At 38.0% G+C, this 13117-nt stretch overlaps 1 protein-coding gene across 1 annotated transcript in view; it reads right to left on the bottom strand.

Annotated features, from left to right (window-relative positions):
• Positions 1-13117, bottom strand: part of UNC13C (unc-13 homolog C) — a 565880-nt gene that overhangs the window by 53037 nt on the left and 499726 nt on the right. The window contains exons 26-27 of the mRNA XM_019664136.1: positions 4010-4121; positions 949-1096 (exon numbers count right to left, since the gene is read on the bottom strand). Of these exons, the coding sequence (XP_019519681.1) occupies positions 949-1096; positions 4010-4121 (260 nt within the window). The remainder of the gene's footprint in view (positions 1-948; positions 1097-4009; positions 4122-13117) is intronic.

The raw sequence follows: 13117 nt of genomic DNA, 5'->3' as shown, positions 1-13117 counted from the left end.
GAGCACTGGGAGCATTTAATTGGGCACTAACAGAAAGAAGAAAGCATTCAAGATAGGCCACGCATCTATAGAGCACCTATACTGGCATTACCTTCGATGTAGTTAGAAATGTTAAATATCCATGAAGAAGCACAAAGAAGCATGGAGCATTTTCATCACAGGAAAAAAAATCTCTATGCTTTCTTTTCTGAGGCTCTCTCATGGGTGAAGGCTGTGTCCTCTTATTTATATTTATGATTTCTGTGGTGTGATTTATGATGCCCTAGAACTTTTGCCTGCATTTGGCTCTTTTTGACTCATACTGACATTTTCAGAAATCTCTCAGAAATGCTAGATCTTAAATGAATACAATTACCAAAATATAATAAATCACAAGCAACTTGAAAGTATGGTTATTTAACAGTAATATCCTAGAAGCTTATGAGGTGGGACTTCGCCATGTGAAACAGATCTCAGTTTTAAATAAAATATTTGTCTCTTGGCCTGTTTTAAAGTAAAAGTTGGAAATTTTCTCATATAAAATTAGGATAAAATGAGATTTCCCTTCTGGAAACCCTAGAGCAGACTTCACATTTGAAATCAGAATTTTGGAATTAGCATTTTTTTCTTTTTTTTGGAAGTTACCAAGACCAGCAAACACTGAATCTTTTCTACCAAACTGAAGAGAATATCACAGTCATGGATATTCAAAACTAGGTTTTACTAAATTTTATGAAGTTAGACTCACCAAGAATCAACCATTTAGTATTCAGCATACCCTAGTGTTGTTGCCATTATTCATAAAATTATAATTCACGAGTTCTAATACATTGATAATTTTCTTATAATCATATCCTCCATCTTACTGCTTTAATTATAGTAAAAATCATTAATGCTATTTATAATAATTTTTTATGTTGCATTTTTGTTAAGCGTTCAGTGTATTATCACATCCAATGTGTTACTTACTCTGTGAGGTTTGGGTGTCTATGAACTTCTTTATCAAGGCATCAGTAGTTTGGGTATACAGACTGAGAGCATATCTCAGAGACTGTAGATCTGGGCTTTTCTCCAAGAAATTCTTTTTGAGGCCATTTCCTCCAGCATGAAAGTATTGCTAAAAAGAAAAGAAATAATGTAAACCGAGGCATTTGGAAAGAGGCAGTGAAGGAGGGGTTTTATTGCTGTAATAGTAAAGCTCAAGTGGAGTAATACAATATGATCCATGGAAGGTAGGAACAAAGAAACAGTACTACCATGTGCCCACTGCTAAGTCATCACCAGCTCATTCAGTTCCCTGGATAGCTTTCAAATGATGCTCTACAGCCCACATCCTTGAGACTGAAGACTTTTTCTCTCATTTAAAACTTTAGTGAAGCATATGAGATCATGAAAATGTAGTGGTCAGAATGCTTTCAAATGACACATTTAGGTAATAATCGTCAACTTGGTTATTGACTTCTATTTCCAGAGCATAAGAAAAATACTCAGGGTTGCCAGAATTTCACAAGGAAGGTAGCTCTTGGTCACATATTTCCTCACACGAGTTTTTGATTTTATGCCAGGTACCTGCTAGTCCATCTTCCCATCGTCTAATCTCACAATGGTGCAGATACAGGTGAACCTAAACATGCAAAGTGGTCCTTAGAAAGTCAACATCCCCTGAACATTGTGTTTGATAAATGTATTAAAACATAGAGGGTTTTTTTTGTTTGTTTGTTTTGTTTTGTTTTTTCGGCTATTGTCTTCCGACAAACTTAAAACACTACAATATTTATAGGTAACATAATAGAGAAGATATATTCTAACATATGTCCTTTCATAATAAATATGGGCATTAAAGGATGTTAGTGGTTTGCAGACTGCAACTATTATGCATAACATCTCTTTATAAAGAATATTTAGAGATATGTGACAGAACTAAAAATGTTTTTTCCTCAACCATTTATAGATGATAATATATACTATTTATAAATTATCTTAATGTTATAAAGATGGTTTGCTCTCTCTCTCTCTCTCTCTCTGTCTCTGTCTCTCTCTCTCTCTCTCTCAATGCTAAACTACGCAGTCATTGCAACATGGCTCACTATGATCTATGGTCTCACAAAATGACATATTTTGAGAAAGTTCAACAAGTAATTCTGATACATGCTCTTAAGTGGATATGTCTCATCCCTCTAACCCCTTCCTTAAACAATTCTGAGCTAAAACAATTCAATAAATCGAAAAATCATAATTACCTAAATTTTCTCCCCTATTCAAGACAAGACTTAGAAAAGTTATTTCACACATCTCTAGGCATCTAAGCACACTCTTAAATTGTGTAACATAGAGAAGATTCAGACTGTAGGCCAGAGAAAGTATGCAATGGGGATATAATCTGAAGAAAGATTGCTCCAATTATTGACACCATTCCCAAGGAGAAAAAAATTCCATTTCCTGATTCTAGCTGGGTGCACTGTGAGAACACAAGTTGTGGCAAAAGCTATACACGGTTATGAAGAGGAGGCATAGAAAAATGGGAAAAGCCTTTTCTTACTTTTCAAGAGATGACAAAGATACATTTAAAATTATTCTATACTTTGATCTTCTTATAAAAATGTTAAAATATTTTCACAAGTAGAAAGTATTTATTGAGGATTATGAGTCCATAATTGTTTCAGGTGCTTTGGTGGATGAAAAAAACAAAAAGATAGCTCCTTTATGCAGGAAACATGACATTTAAGGTGGGAAAATATTAAATGGATGTATTGAAAGGGGGAAGATTTAGTTTGGTTTTGACAGCTCTCCTAGAGGAGTGATGGGGTGCTGTTTGGAGGTCAGTTTATATAATGAACAAAGGAGCTATCACATGAAAGAACTCACCCTAGGATTAAAGAGCTGTGGGATAAACTGAACGAAGAATAAGCAGGATCTCTGCAACGAAACACATTCTCCCTCCTGATGTTTCTCAGACAAGCTCCACCCAGTATTATCAAACCTGAGCATAAGTGCTAGAAGATTATAATAAAAGGAAGTATAGGAAGAATATTAAGAAGTAATTAAAATGGTATTTTGCCATCTCTTGGGGCTAATGAGAGTTGTTGAAAGACTGAAATGATTATTGGGTGTTCTCATAAGTATACCCATCTGGGCTATTTTCACTTTTCATTGTCTTTAAGCTATTTAAAACTCTGTAAATTGTAGAAAATGGGTAATAATGTAAACGATGCTTGTCCATAGAAATGCAAATTAATTATTTCTGGTAGGATGGAACTGATTATTGTCCTGTGGATAGATCTGTTTTGCCTCTATTTGTAAATTTATTTCAGCTTTCCTTATTGCGTATCCTTATGTGTGGTTCTTGGAATTCTCCTTTGAACAAGTTTCTGTTCAAAGTTTACTGTTTCCCCCATTAATTGACGAACTAAGTAACATTTTTAACATGTGTTACAACTGCATGAATGTTACAATTATACTGTCTTTTAAAAACTGTTATTTAACAGTGTATATAAAATAGCATGGGTGACAACATTTATAAGGGTGACCATAATTTTTAGTGTTTAATTTGTGAGGACAGGGCCATGGGGGCCCTTGGTTCACCCTGGCAGCATCATTGTCAGGATTGGTTTTCCTGCCTGTTCTTTCTCCCTTAACAAATATTTATTACACCTGTATCGTGAGCCAGGCCGTGTGCTGGATGCCAAGGATATGAAGCCAGAGTTTGCTCTCAAAGGGATTATAATTTAGTAGCAAATATAACCAAATTGCCAATAATGACTTCAATAATATGTTGTACATGTAAGAAAAAATGATTTGAAATACACATAATGGGGGGAGGCAAACAATTCTTCTGGGGAAAGAATCAGTAGAGATTTCCAAAGAGGTGACATCTCTGGTATCCATCAGTTTACCAGCACTGCCATTTTAAATGTCAGCAGCCACTAGGTAAGTCACTACAGTGGACTGAGAAAGAAGACAATCCCCCTGGGGAACCAAGAGAAACCCTAGGAGTCTACATAAGAAGAACTGAGGTACTTGTAGTTCTCACAGTATATTTCTTTGGTATAGTTTCAACTATACTGTTTTGCTGCTGTCTTTCTATTCTCATCACTAAACTTGTACTGCTTGGACGCTTCAAGTGGCCTCTCTCAGTAGAGATCCTAGAAAAGTTAAGAGATGGACGACGTTGTAGTCTTAAAGATTCACAGTGCTTATTATGATCACATTAAAGGCTCTGAGATCCTCTCTGATAAAGAACTCTGTTTAACCTTTCATTAACATTCCATAGTCCCTCCTTATCCATGGGGGATATGCTCCAAGTCCCCCAGGGGGTGCCTGAAACCACGGATAGTACCAAGCCCTATACAGACTACGTTTTCTCCTATACATACATATCTATGATAAAGTCTAATTTATAAATTAGGCACAGTAAGGTTTAACAACAACAACTAATCATAAAATAGAACAATTATAACAGTATGCTGTAATAAAAGTTATGTGAATGTGGCATTATTAAGTAAAATAAGGGTTACTTGAACACAAGCACTGTGATAACAGGACAGTTGATCTGAAGACCAAGATCTAAGATACTAAGTGATTAAAAGTGTGGAGACGCTGAACAAAGGGATGACTCACGTCCTGCAGGACAGCTGAGCTATCATCATGCTGTTCAGAATGCTACCCAATTTAAAACTTATTTATTGTTTATTTCTGAAATTTTCCATTTAATATTTTTGGACTGTGGTGGACCGCAGGTAACCAAAACCACAGAAAGAAAAACCATGGATAAGGGGGGACCACTGTACCTAGTTTTTAAAATTATTTATCTAAAGGACACTTACCACAAAGGACATCTATTAACACTCTTGGGGGCACAAGTATTCCATAGAATATGATTTAGGGAACCCAAGGATAGAAGAATGTGACTGGACTTCATATAATTGAGATATTTTTGAGGGTCTAGAAGGCTTCATGGAAGAAAGGAACTAGAGTGAGGCTATGAAGGCATAAACTATGTATTTGTTCTTGAGCCCCTTACAATAATTTTATAGGAAGACATGTTTTTACTATGAAGGCATTATGTCATAGGTCTCTGGGACATGGAGGCTAATCATGAAGTGAAAACATGAACACGGTATGAGTTTGCTACTGAGGAAACTGAGATGCCTAAGCATCTCCCTAGAGTTCTAGGTTATGACACTGAACTGACTTCTGCTAAAGGCTCTAGCAGGATAGTAAGTGCACAGAAGATTTGTAGAGGAGAAAATGATGCCTTTGTCTTTTGGGTGCATTGTATGATAGGAGATGTTGCAAGACAAACCCAGACAGCAGGTAGCAATTAGGACAGAAAAGAAGTTGCAATATTGCCAAGAATGAAAGTCTTCACTTACTGAATGCAGATAAATAACACCTCATAGGCTCCTCCCTCAAAGAGCAAAGGAAATGACTTCTATGGTTATGTAAATGCAACCTTGATGAAATGCTACTTTGTGGAAGTCTTTCACACTATGCTCAGAACTTGGGGGACAGCTCCTAAGAATATAGGGAAGGAGCATGAGGGTTATTTTTACAGAAGAAGGAACTAGGAGGTTGGATTCCAAGCCCGCTGCCTATGTGCTCCAAGACACAGACTCAGGCAGATGTTCATCAATCTCACAGAGCAAACTTTCCGAAGATGAGAGATTCCATTATGACCACCCCTGTAGTTAAGACCACGGCTGATAAAATAGAGGCTGTGCTTTACAAGAGTGAAAAACACACCTGTCCTTATTCTTTGTGCATCTTAAGGAAGTTAAAGATCAACTTACCATTGCTATTCTGTCCTCCTTTCCCCCATGCCAATGAATTTTCCACGGAAACAAAAAATAGATATAAACCCTAGCCCTGGGGATGAAGGCGGTCTCTCTTCCATCAGCGATTAGAGAACACCACTGTCTATGGGGGTGGCCTTTGTTTTCTTACTTACTCTCAGCTAAATAAACTTACTTTTACTTTAAACTCTATATTGGCTCACATTTGAACTCTTTCCTATGTGAAGCCAAGAACCCTCTTTTCATGTCACGCTAACAAGGATCTGCTTATCTCACCAGCACAGATAATCTGGTGAAAGGAGGAGGTAGTCACTGCGTGTGCCTTGTAGTTCAGAGACTTCATGTTCAGTTTTGACTCTTTGCAAGATGCCCTGAAGGAGCAGGAGAGGAGAATCTGTATTTTGCTGAGGCTTGGGTTTGAAGGGTATAAATGTGGGGCTGATGTGTGGGAGTGAATGCCTTAGCCATTAAAACCCACTATCCACAGCTCAGTGCAGCTGAGTTATCTCCATTAGTTATCATGAAGTATTTTGTAGGGGAATTATAGCCTAGAGGGGAATTGTGAATGTGGGCTTTTAGAGCCTCCTGGATGTTTCCCTTATGCATGTGGAAAGTGGATTATTCTCCATTTGTTCTAAACAAAAAATCATGACTCAGTTTCTTATTGTTCCTCTGCAACCTGCAGCATAATCCCAAAACCTCCAATTTGAACCATTCAGATGTTTTACTTAGACTGGTGCAGATGAGCAGAGAATAACTGGCAAAATAACACTTCGGGAGAGGTCATTTTCTCCTCATTCAAGAAAGAAACTTTCAAACAGTTACAGGACCATGGAGAAGTTGGCTGTTTAGTGCTATGAGGGATCAGGCTGTCAGCTGGGTGACATGCTCTGCCCTCGGCTCTGTCCTGGCTGATCTTTTCACCATGGAGTTGGACAGTAAAGGCAGAAAGCAGGGTTTTCAAATGTGCAGTTGAGCCAAAGCTTGAAGTTATTACATTGGATGACAGAATCAGGCTTCAGAAAAGTCTTGGCCGTCTGAATGGTGGGTTACCATTTATAGGATCAGATGACAAAGAGAACATATAAAGGCCTATATTCATGATAAAAATGTTTATTGCAAAGTTCAGACTGGGGGTGACTTGGCTTATTAACATCAGTAAAATTTTAAAAACCACCAAGTTTTATTTGCTCTCAAGTTCAATGTGATTTAATAAGTGATGGGGCAGCCATCAAAGCTAATGAAATCCTATCATGCGTTAATCTAGGAAGACAGGTCAAGACAAAGGGTGTGACAGAGCAACTACATTCTCTGCTGGTTAGAACAAATCCAGAATATTAGGGTTATTCCTAATTCATTCCTAAGCTTCATCGTTTGTAAGAAATATGAAAAAGTAGAGGACATCCAAAGGTAGATGAGTAGAATTTTGCAAGATCTCAAAGACATTTTATTTAATAAACAGCTGCAGAAAATTTGGGGCATCAAGATAGTGTTATTCAATGTCTGCATGGCTATCATATAGGAAAAAAAATAGAATTATTTTATAGTAGTTTCAAAGGGCAGAAGTGGGACCAATGCATAGCCAACAACACTGCAGATGGCATCTCTCAGTATGAGCCAGACAGTGAAGATATTAGATTATGTTTCCAATTCTGATATTTTAGAATTCTCTTCACCTCCTTGACTCTCTGCTCTTTAAAGTGTGCTAGAAAATGTAATTCTTCATCTTTCTTCTGTATGATGTGATTTTGCTTAGATTATTTAGCACAGAAGATCAGTTCATTCATTTGTAGAATGGGGACAGACATAGCCACTGTGCCTGATGGTGGTATGGTAAAGATGAAGTTAATTACTCTATCTGGAACAGCTTTGTGAACTTTTCAAGTAAAGTTATTTCTACTTGTTAGAAAATATACTTAATTGGTAGAATAACTCCCCAAACTCTAGCCCTGCTTTGTTTCCTGAGCACCAGCCCGTCTCCAACAGTTTACTGAATATTTATTTCTGTGTTTCTGTCACCATATCTAACTCCATATAGGGAAATGATCCTACTGCCCGACTTGCCATTTTTCTCAGGGGAGCCCTGCTTCCCAGACACCTGGCTGAAACCTCTCAATCACCTTGGGCTCCTCTCTTACTCTTGCTCCCATTTCAGTTGCCAAGTTCCAGTGACTTCTTTTCTTGTGTCACTCATTTCCACCTTTCACTTTCTACTCCTAAGGCCACCACCCCGGTGATGGCCCTCATCATCTATGCATTAAATAACTGTAACTGATCTCTGTGACTGCAATCTTGAATTATTCAATCCATTTTGCTCATTCTTTTAAAACTTCAGTTGCTAAAATGACCGTTTTAGCATGCCATCTATTTTCAAAATGGCTCCTCTTTTATAGAATCCACTGAGGGTGCAAAATGTTTCAATCCAAAGGTTTCCTGTTTCCTCATTTTATACTGTTTTACTTTGAAAATGTCCAGTGAAATCCAGGTCAGTCAATAGAACAGTCTAGTCACTGATTCCTAGCCCTCTGGTCTTATGCCATTCCATGGTGAAATCCTTTCCCCCTAAGTATGTCCAAGTCATGAGTCTTCTTCCAAGAAAAACTTGTCTGTCCTCTCTAGCCATGAGCTCCCTTCCATCCCATCAAAGCCACTCCTCCAGGTTTTCCTGATCTTGAGTTCAAGGTGGGTGCTCACTCCTCTAAATCCCTACCACTTTTTATCTGTGCCCCATCATTACCCTCTGCATCGCCTGTTTCATCACTTACACGGTTGTCTTATAAGTTAACACATATCATTATCTCATTTTTAATGTGTCTTTTCCATCTTTCAATCTAGACTAGAAGCTCCTTGAGAGAAGGAACAACACTACTTCCCAGAGGGGAGTCTCAGGAAATACTGACATCTCTTAGGGGGGGTTGTGCCTGTTATAGTGAGGAGATGCACAGGAAACCAAAAGGCCAGAGGCAAAGCCTTAAGCACCTGACCTATTGCTTGGGGCAAAGGATCAGATTTAATAGTGTCACTGAGAGAGACTGAAGGGTTTATTGAGAAAGGAGAGGCGAAAGCCTGGCTGCAGCAGAGTATGTGGGATCCTGGGTTTAATAATAGAAAGAGGCTCCTGCAAAGTAAACCAGTTCTCAGGCAACATGGGAGTTTCATTTATGAAGAGCTTTCTATATGACAGGAGCTGTTTTAATTATTTTATAGGTAATAACATTTACTTTTTTTACAATAATCCCTTAAAACCTATTTTTATTCCCATAGGAGAGGACGGTAATGTGCACACTTGCCTTTCTCTCTCTTAAGCACCCACCATCCTGATACTCTAATTGCCAGTGGTATTATACCCCACATAGTTTCAAATATTGTATTGACATTTGTGTTGATATTCATTTTCTGATATTTGCAAAGGCTTCCTCTCCTCACTGTAATATGCTGGCATCCTAATGTAAAGGTGTCTGGTGAGGGGCACTGGTATTATATCTGAATGGGGGTTGCAAAGAGCTATGTGTGAATTAAGTATCACTTTCTTTATCTTGAAAAACATCCAGAGATATTTTTTTCTGTTTCTTGTATTCTTCATGAAATTGCCAAAAAAATAAAGCACTTCAGACCTGGTTGTAATTTGTGAAAGGAAAAAAACAGTACTGCTAATTAAAAAAAAACCCCAAAAAACAGCATAAATATTGCCTGCATGCTTAGCAAGACATTCCTTTTATAATCCCAATTAAAAACTCTCTAAATTCTTCAACTCTTCATAGTTGTCATATATTTGAAGATCTTTCCCAATCTATTTTCACTGACTGATGGGAACGTGCTAATGTTTCTTCATGAGTTTGCAGGATAATTTACTTCTTGGTTACAGATATCATTTTGGTAGCAATTTCCCAACATCATTTTCCCCCTTACAATACCTTAATCATAATTTTGGTAAATTCAGGCAGATAAATCATTTTGCAAACTTAGGTAAAACAATAACCTGCCTTCAACAACTAAGGTTTATTTAAAAATATTGGATAGACATTTAAAAATTATTTTCTATTACAGCTGGAGTTCTGTTTTATACATCAGATCAGATGAGGCTACTCCCTCCCTTTTACCCACAAACTGAAGTTCAGAGTCTTTACCTTCATGGTTAAGCCTCAGTATTTTGGCTCCAATCCAATGTTCCTCTTTTATTCCCTGTAATTTTCAACCTGCCATGAGATGTTCCTCCACACGAGACTATGAAGGTTTCTGGCTCACCCACACCTTCTCACATTTCACTCATGCTTTTCTCTCGGCCTGTAATGACTTTCCTTCTTGCTTTGCCCCACTGTATCCTCCAAACCCCAAGTTTTCCTCTCTAGAAAGCTATTCCCTAGGCATCCACAGAGAATTTATCAGCCTTTCTGCACTCCCCAGCACTTGGTCCCCATCTATTTTATTTCATCAATTGCACAATCTTTGTTCCTAAGTTAAGAGCAAGATCTCTCTTATCTCCAGCTACCTCTTTGCTGCTCACCATATTTTCAACATACAAGAAATCTTCAACTAATAATTTTTGAAGTACAATACTTCAAATTACAATAGGTAACATACTGTGTTTTTCCCATGAGCAGCTGAATTTTAAATAATGCAAAAACTATACTTAAAATGATTTTAAAAATAAAAAAAAGAAGACGGTGCTGAGAAGCAGTCATCAAAAATTGCCTCATGAATAATGGATAGCAGGATGGGGTAGGACCTTACTCAGGGTAAGAACCTCTGAGCCATAACATCACATATCTGGCTATTTGCCTGGAATCCTGAGTATCAGAGATGGTGTTATCTAGGATTAAGTAAGAAAGGAGTAAATAAATTCCAAAGCTATATTTGAATAGGTATTCATATTTAGTCCAAATACTTTCCTTTATACCAAGAAATTCAGATTTCTAGAGGGTCCTGATTCACATGTTTATTATCTTTAAACCGCTGTATTGCCACTGCATGACATCAAATACATGTGCAGCACACATGGCAGAGTGTCATGTTCAGGTCCAAATAACACGTATTCCAGGGGAATTTGGAAGGATGGGAAAACATAACACCAGCCAGCTTTTTTTTTTTTTGAGTATTTTAAACTTTATCAAAAATAACCTGTGGATTGTTCAAGATATAAGAATTTCCTTAAGAGTGGAGATTCATGCTCAAGTCAAGAGTACCTCCTGTTGGAAAAACGTCTCCTGTTTCTCTTTGAAAGAAACCCATTTTTCAGGGAGTCCCATAGCAGTTCTGAGTCCTCCTAAGGTATGCTCTGAGACTCAAAAGCTAAACACAGACTCCTTCAAACTAGGGTTGCCCAGCTGGCCTCTCTACTAGCTTGCACATACTGAGTAAGTTGTCAGCTATCGGCCTCATTCACAGCCATCTGTCTACTCTTATTTTTAAATACTATTGATTTGGCTGAGTTGGCAGGTGAGTGGAGTGTCTTGCAGCCCAACCATGCTAGCTGCAGCAGATTCACTGTCATTTATATTGTACCATATTCTAACCTTTCTATTTATAGTTGAAACTACATGTGACTGGCATGACAAAATGGTCCAATAACATTTTTATTATTTAAGAGAGTTAATATTTTTATCAAAACTTGCATAGAGACTCAGGGATTTTAAATTATTTTTAAATAATTAGAAAATAATCTAAATAATTGAAATTTTAATTTAGAAAGAACTAATCACTCTGAAGAAATAGTACCCATTTTAGCCTGCTGTATTTTACCTACAGTTTGTTAACCTTTAGTGAAATAATGTGGCATAGAAGCAAGGACACTGACCTTAGAGTCCGGGGTTCTTTCTCAGCTCTGTCAATGACTCGCAACTCTGTGGCCTTAGACAAGCAATTTAAACTCCCTTAGCCTCTGTTTTCTCATCTATAAAATATAAATGATCATTCTTGACCTGTCTAACACCCAGGATATTTATAAGGTTCAGGTGAGATGATGTACATACCTGAAAGACGTTTGAAAAAATGACAAACACTATTACAGTCTACCTCCTACAAACTTCTTTTCTCCCTCCCAGCTTATTTACTTAACTTGAGCTAAAGAGAAATTAAGGGTCATTTCTTTGGCAGCCTTTGGGATTTAGTCTGAGTAGCCTATGTTGCTTCGAAGAACATCTTTCTTATGAGGTCTCTGCTTGCCGCCTAGTGTTCCCTTTACTGGGCTCCAGGCAGATGCTGGGGTTACAATTATTTTAAGTAGTATTCCTCTTTCTCCTGACTTTCCCTGTAGTCCATATCAGAATTAATACTTGGTAGGACAGTCAGTGGGGGAAAATCTCAGATGCAGTCAAGACAAAGGGAGTCCTCGCTTTGGCTAACTGCTGACAAGGCCACTGAAAGCAGCTATCAGCCTTGGCAGATGGGCAGAACACAGCAGGGCTAGCATGGAGACCCCTGAGAAAGAGGTGGCATCACAGAAGTTGGCAAATAGGGGAGTTGGAGACCTGATTTGAGGCTCTGAGGCTCAGGAGGACCAGGGTCAGACCACAGTCCTGGAAGAACAAGGTAATGACATAGATCCACTGACTGGATTTTGGACACCAGGTAAGTCCTAAAGAGGCAGGCAAGGGTCTGATGCCTGAGGCTGAATTGAAAGATCTCATAGACGACCTTGTCAGGAAGATGGGATAGCTGAGCTGTCAGGATGCAGATCCAGGGGAATTTTCTTGGGGATCAGGATGTCCCAGGGCTTGGACAGAACTCAGCCTGCAAGTGGTGGTCATGTGCCCTGACCAAGAAGTAGAGAAATGTTGGGATTGGGGACTGGAGCCAGGTCTGTTGATACTTTGTATGCCATTCCCTATTTGCACAGAATACATTCTCCTTGCTCTCTTAAAGTCAGGCACGGACCTAATAAAAGCCAGGAAGGGCTGAGGTCATATTCTAAAAATTTTATTTTTTTTCTGCTTCATGGTGCACTTCAAAGTTCTTACTTTTTCTACTAGCTTTTCCATATCTACAGCTATTAGTTCTGCTATAACCCCAAAGATCAGTCATTTCTTATATTTTTTAAAATAATTTTAAAACATAACTGGTTTTACATGATATCCCTGTTGTTTTTTTTCATGTTTTCCATTTTTTCTTCAAAATTACTTTGCAAAAGTTCCATACTTCCAGACAATACTCGACTGTATCTTTAGAAACTCCATTTCTGTAATTTCACTGTCTAAATTCACACTCCCAGTTTCCACCATGTGTCACAAAACTCTGACCTCACAGATTACATTTTGCTGTTTTTGACACTGAAGAAGCAAAAGATAGCTTCTTATTATTTAAATGCCGACACTGCAAAACAAAAGCCATGAGGTGATAGTTCTGTGAAG

Source organism: Hipposideros armiger, unplaced genomic scaffold (assembly GCF_001890085.2).
Source record: "Hipposideros armiger isolate ML-2016 unplaced genomic scaffold, ASM189008v1 scaffold_12, whole genome shotgun sequence".
NCBI lineage: Eukaryota > Metazoa > Chordata > Mammalia > Chiroptera > Hipposideridae > Hipposideros > Hipposideros armiger.
Note: the sequence above shows the minus strand (reverse complement) of the source record. Positions and strands in the feature narration are given on the sequence as shown.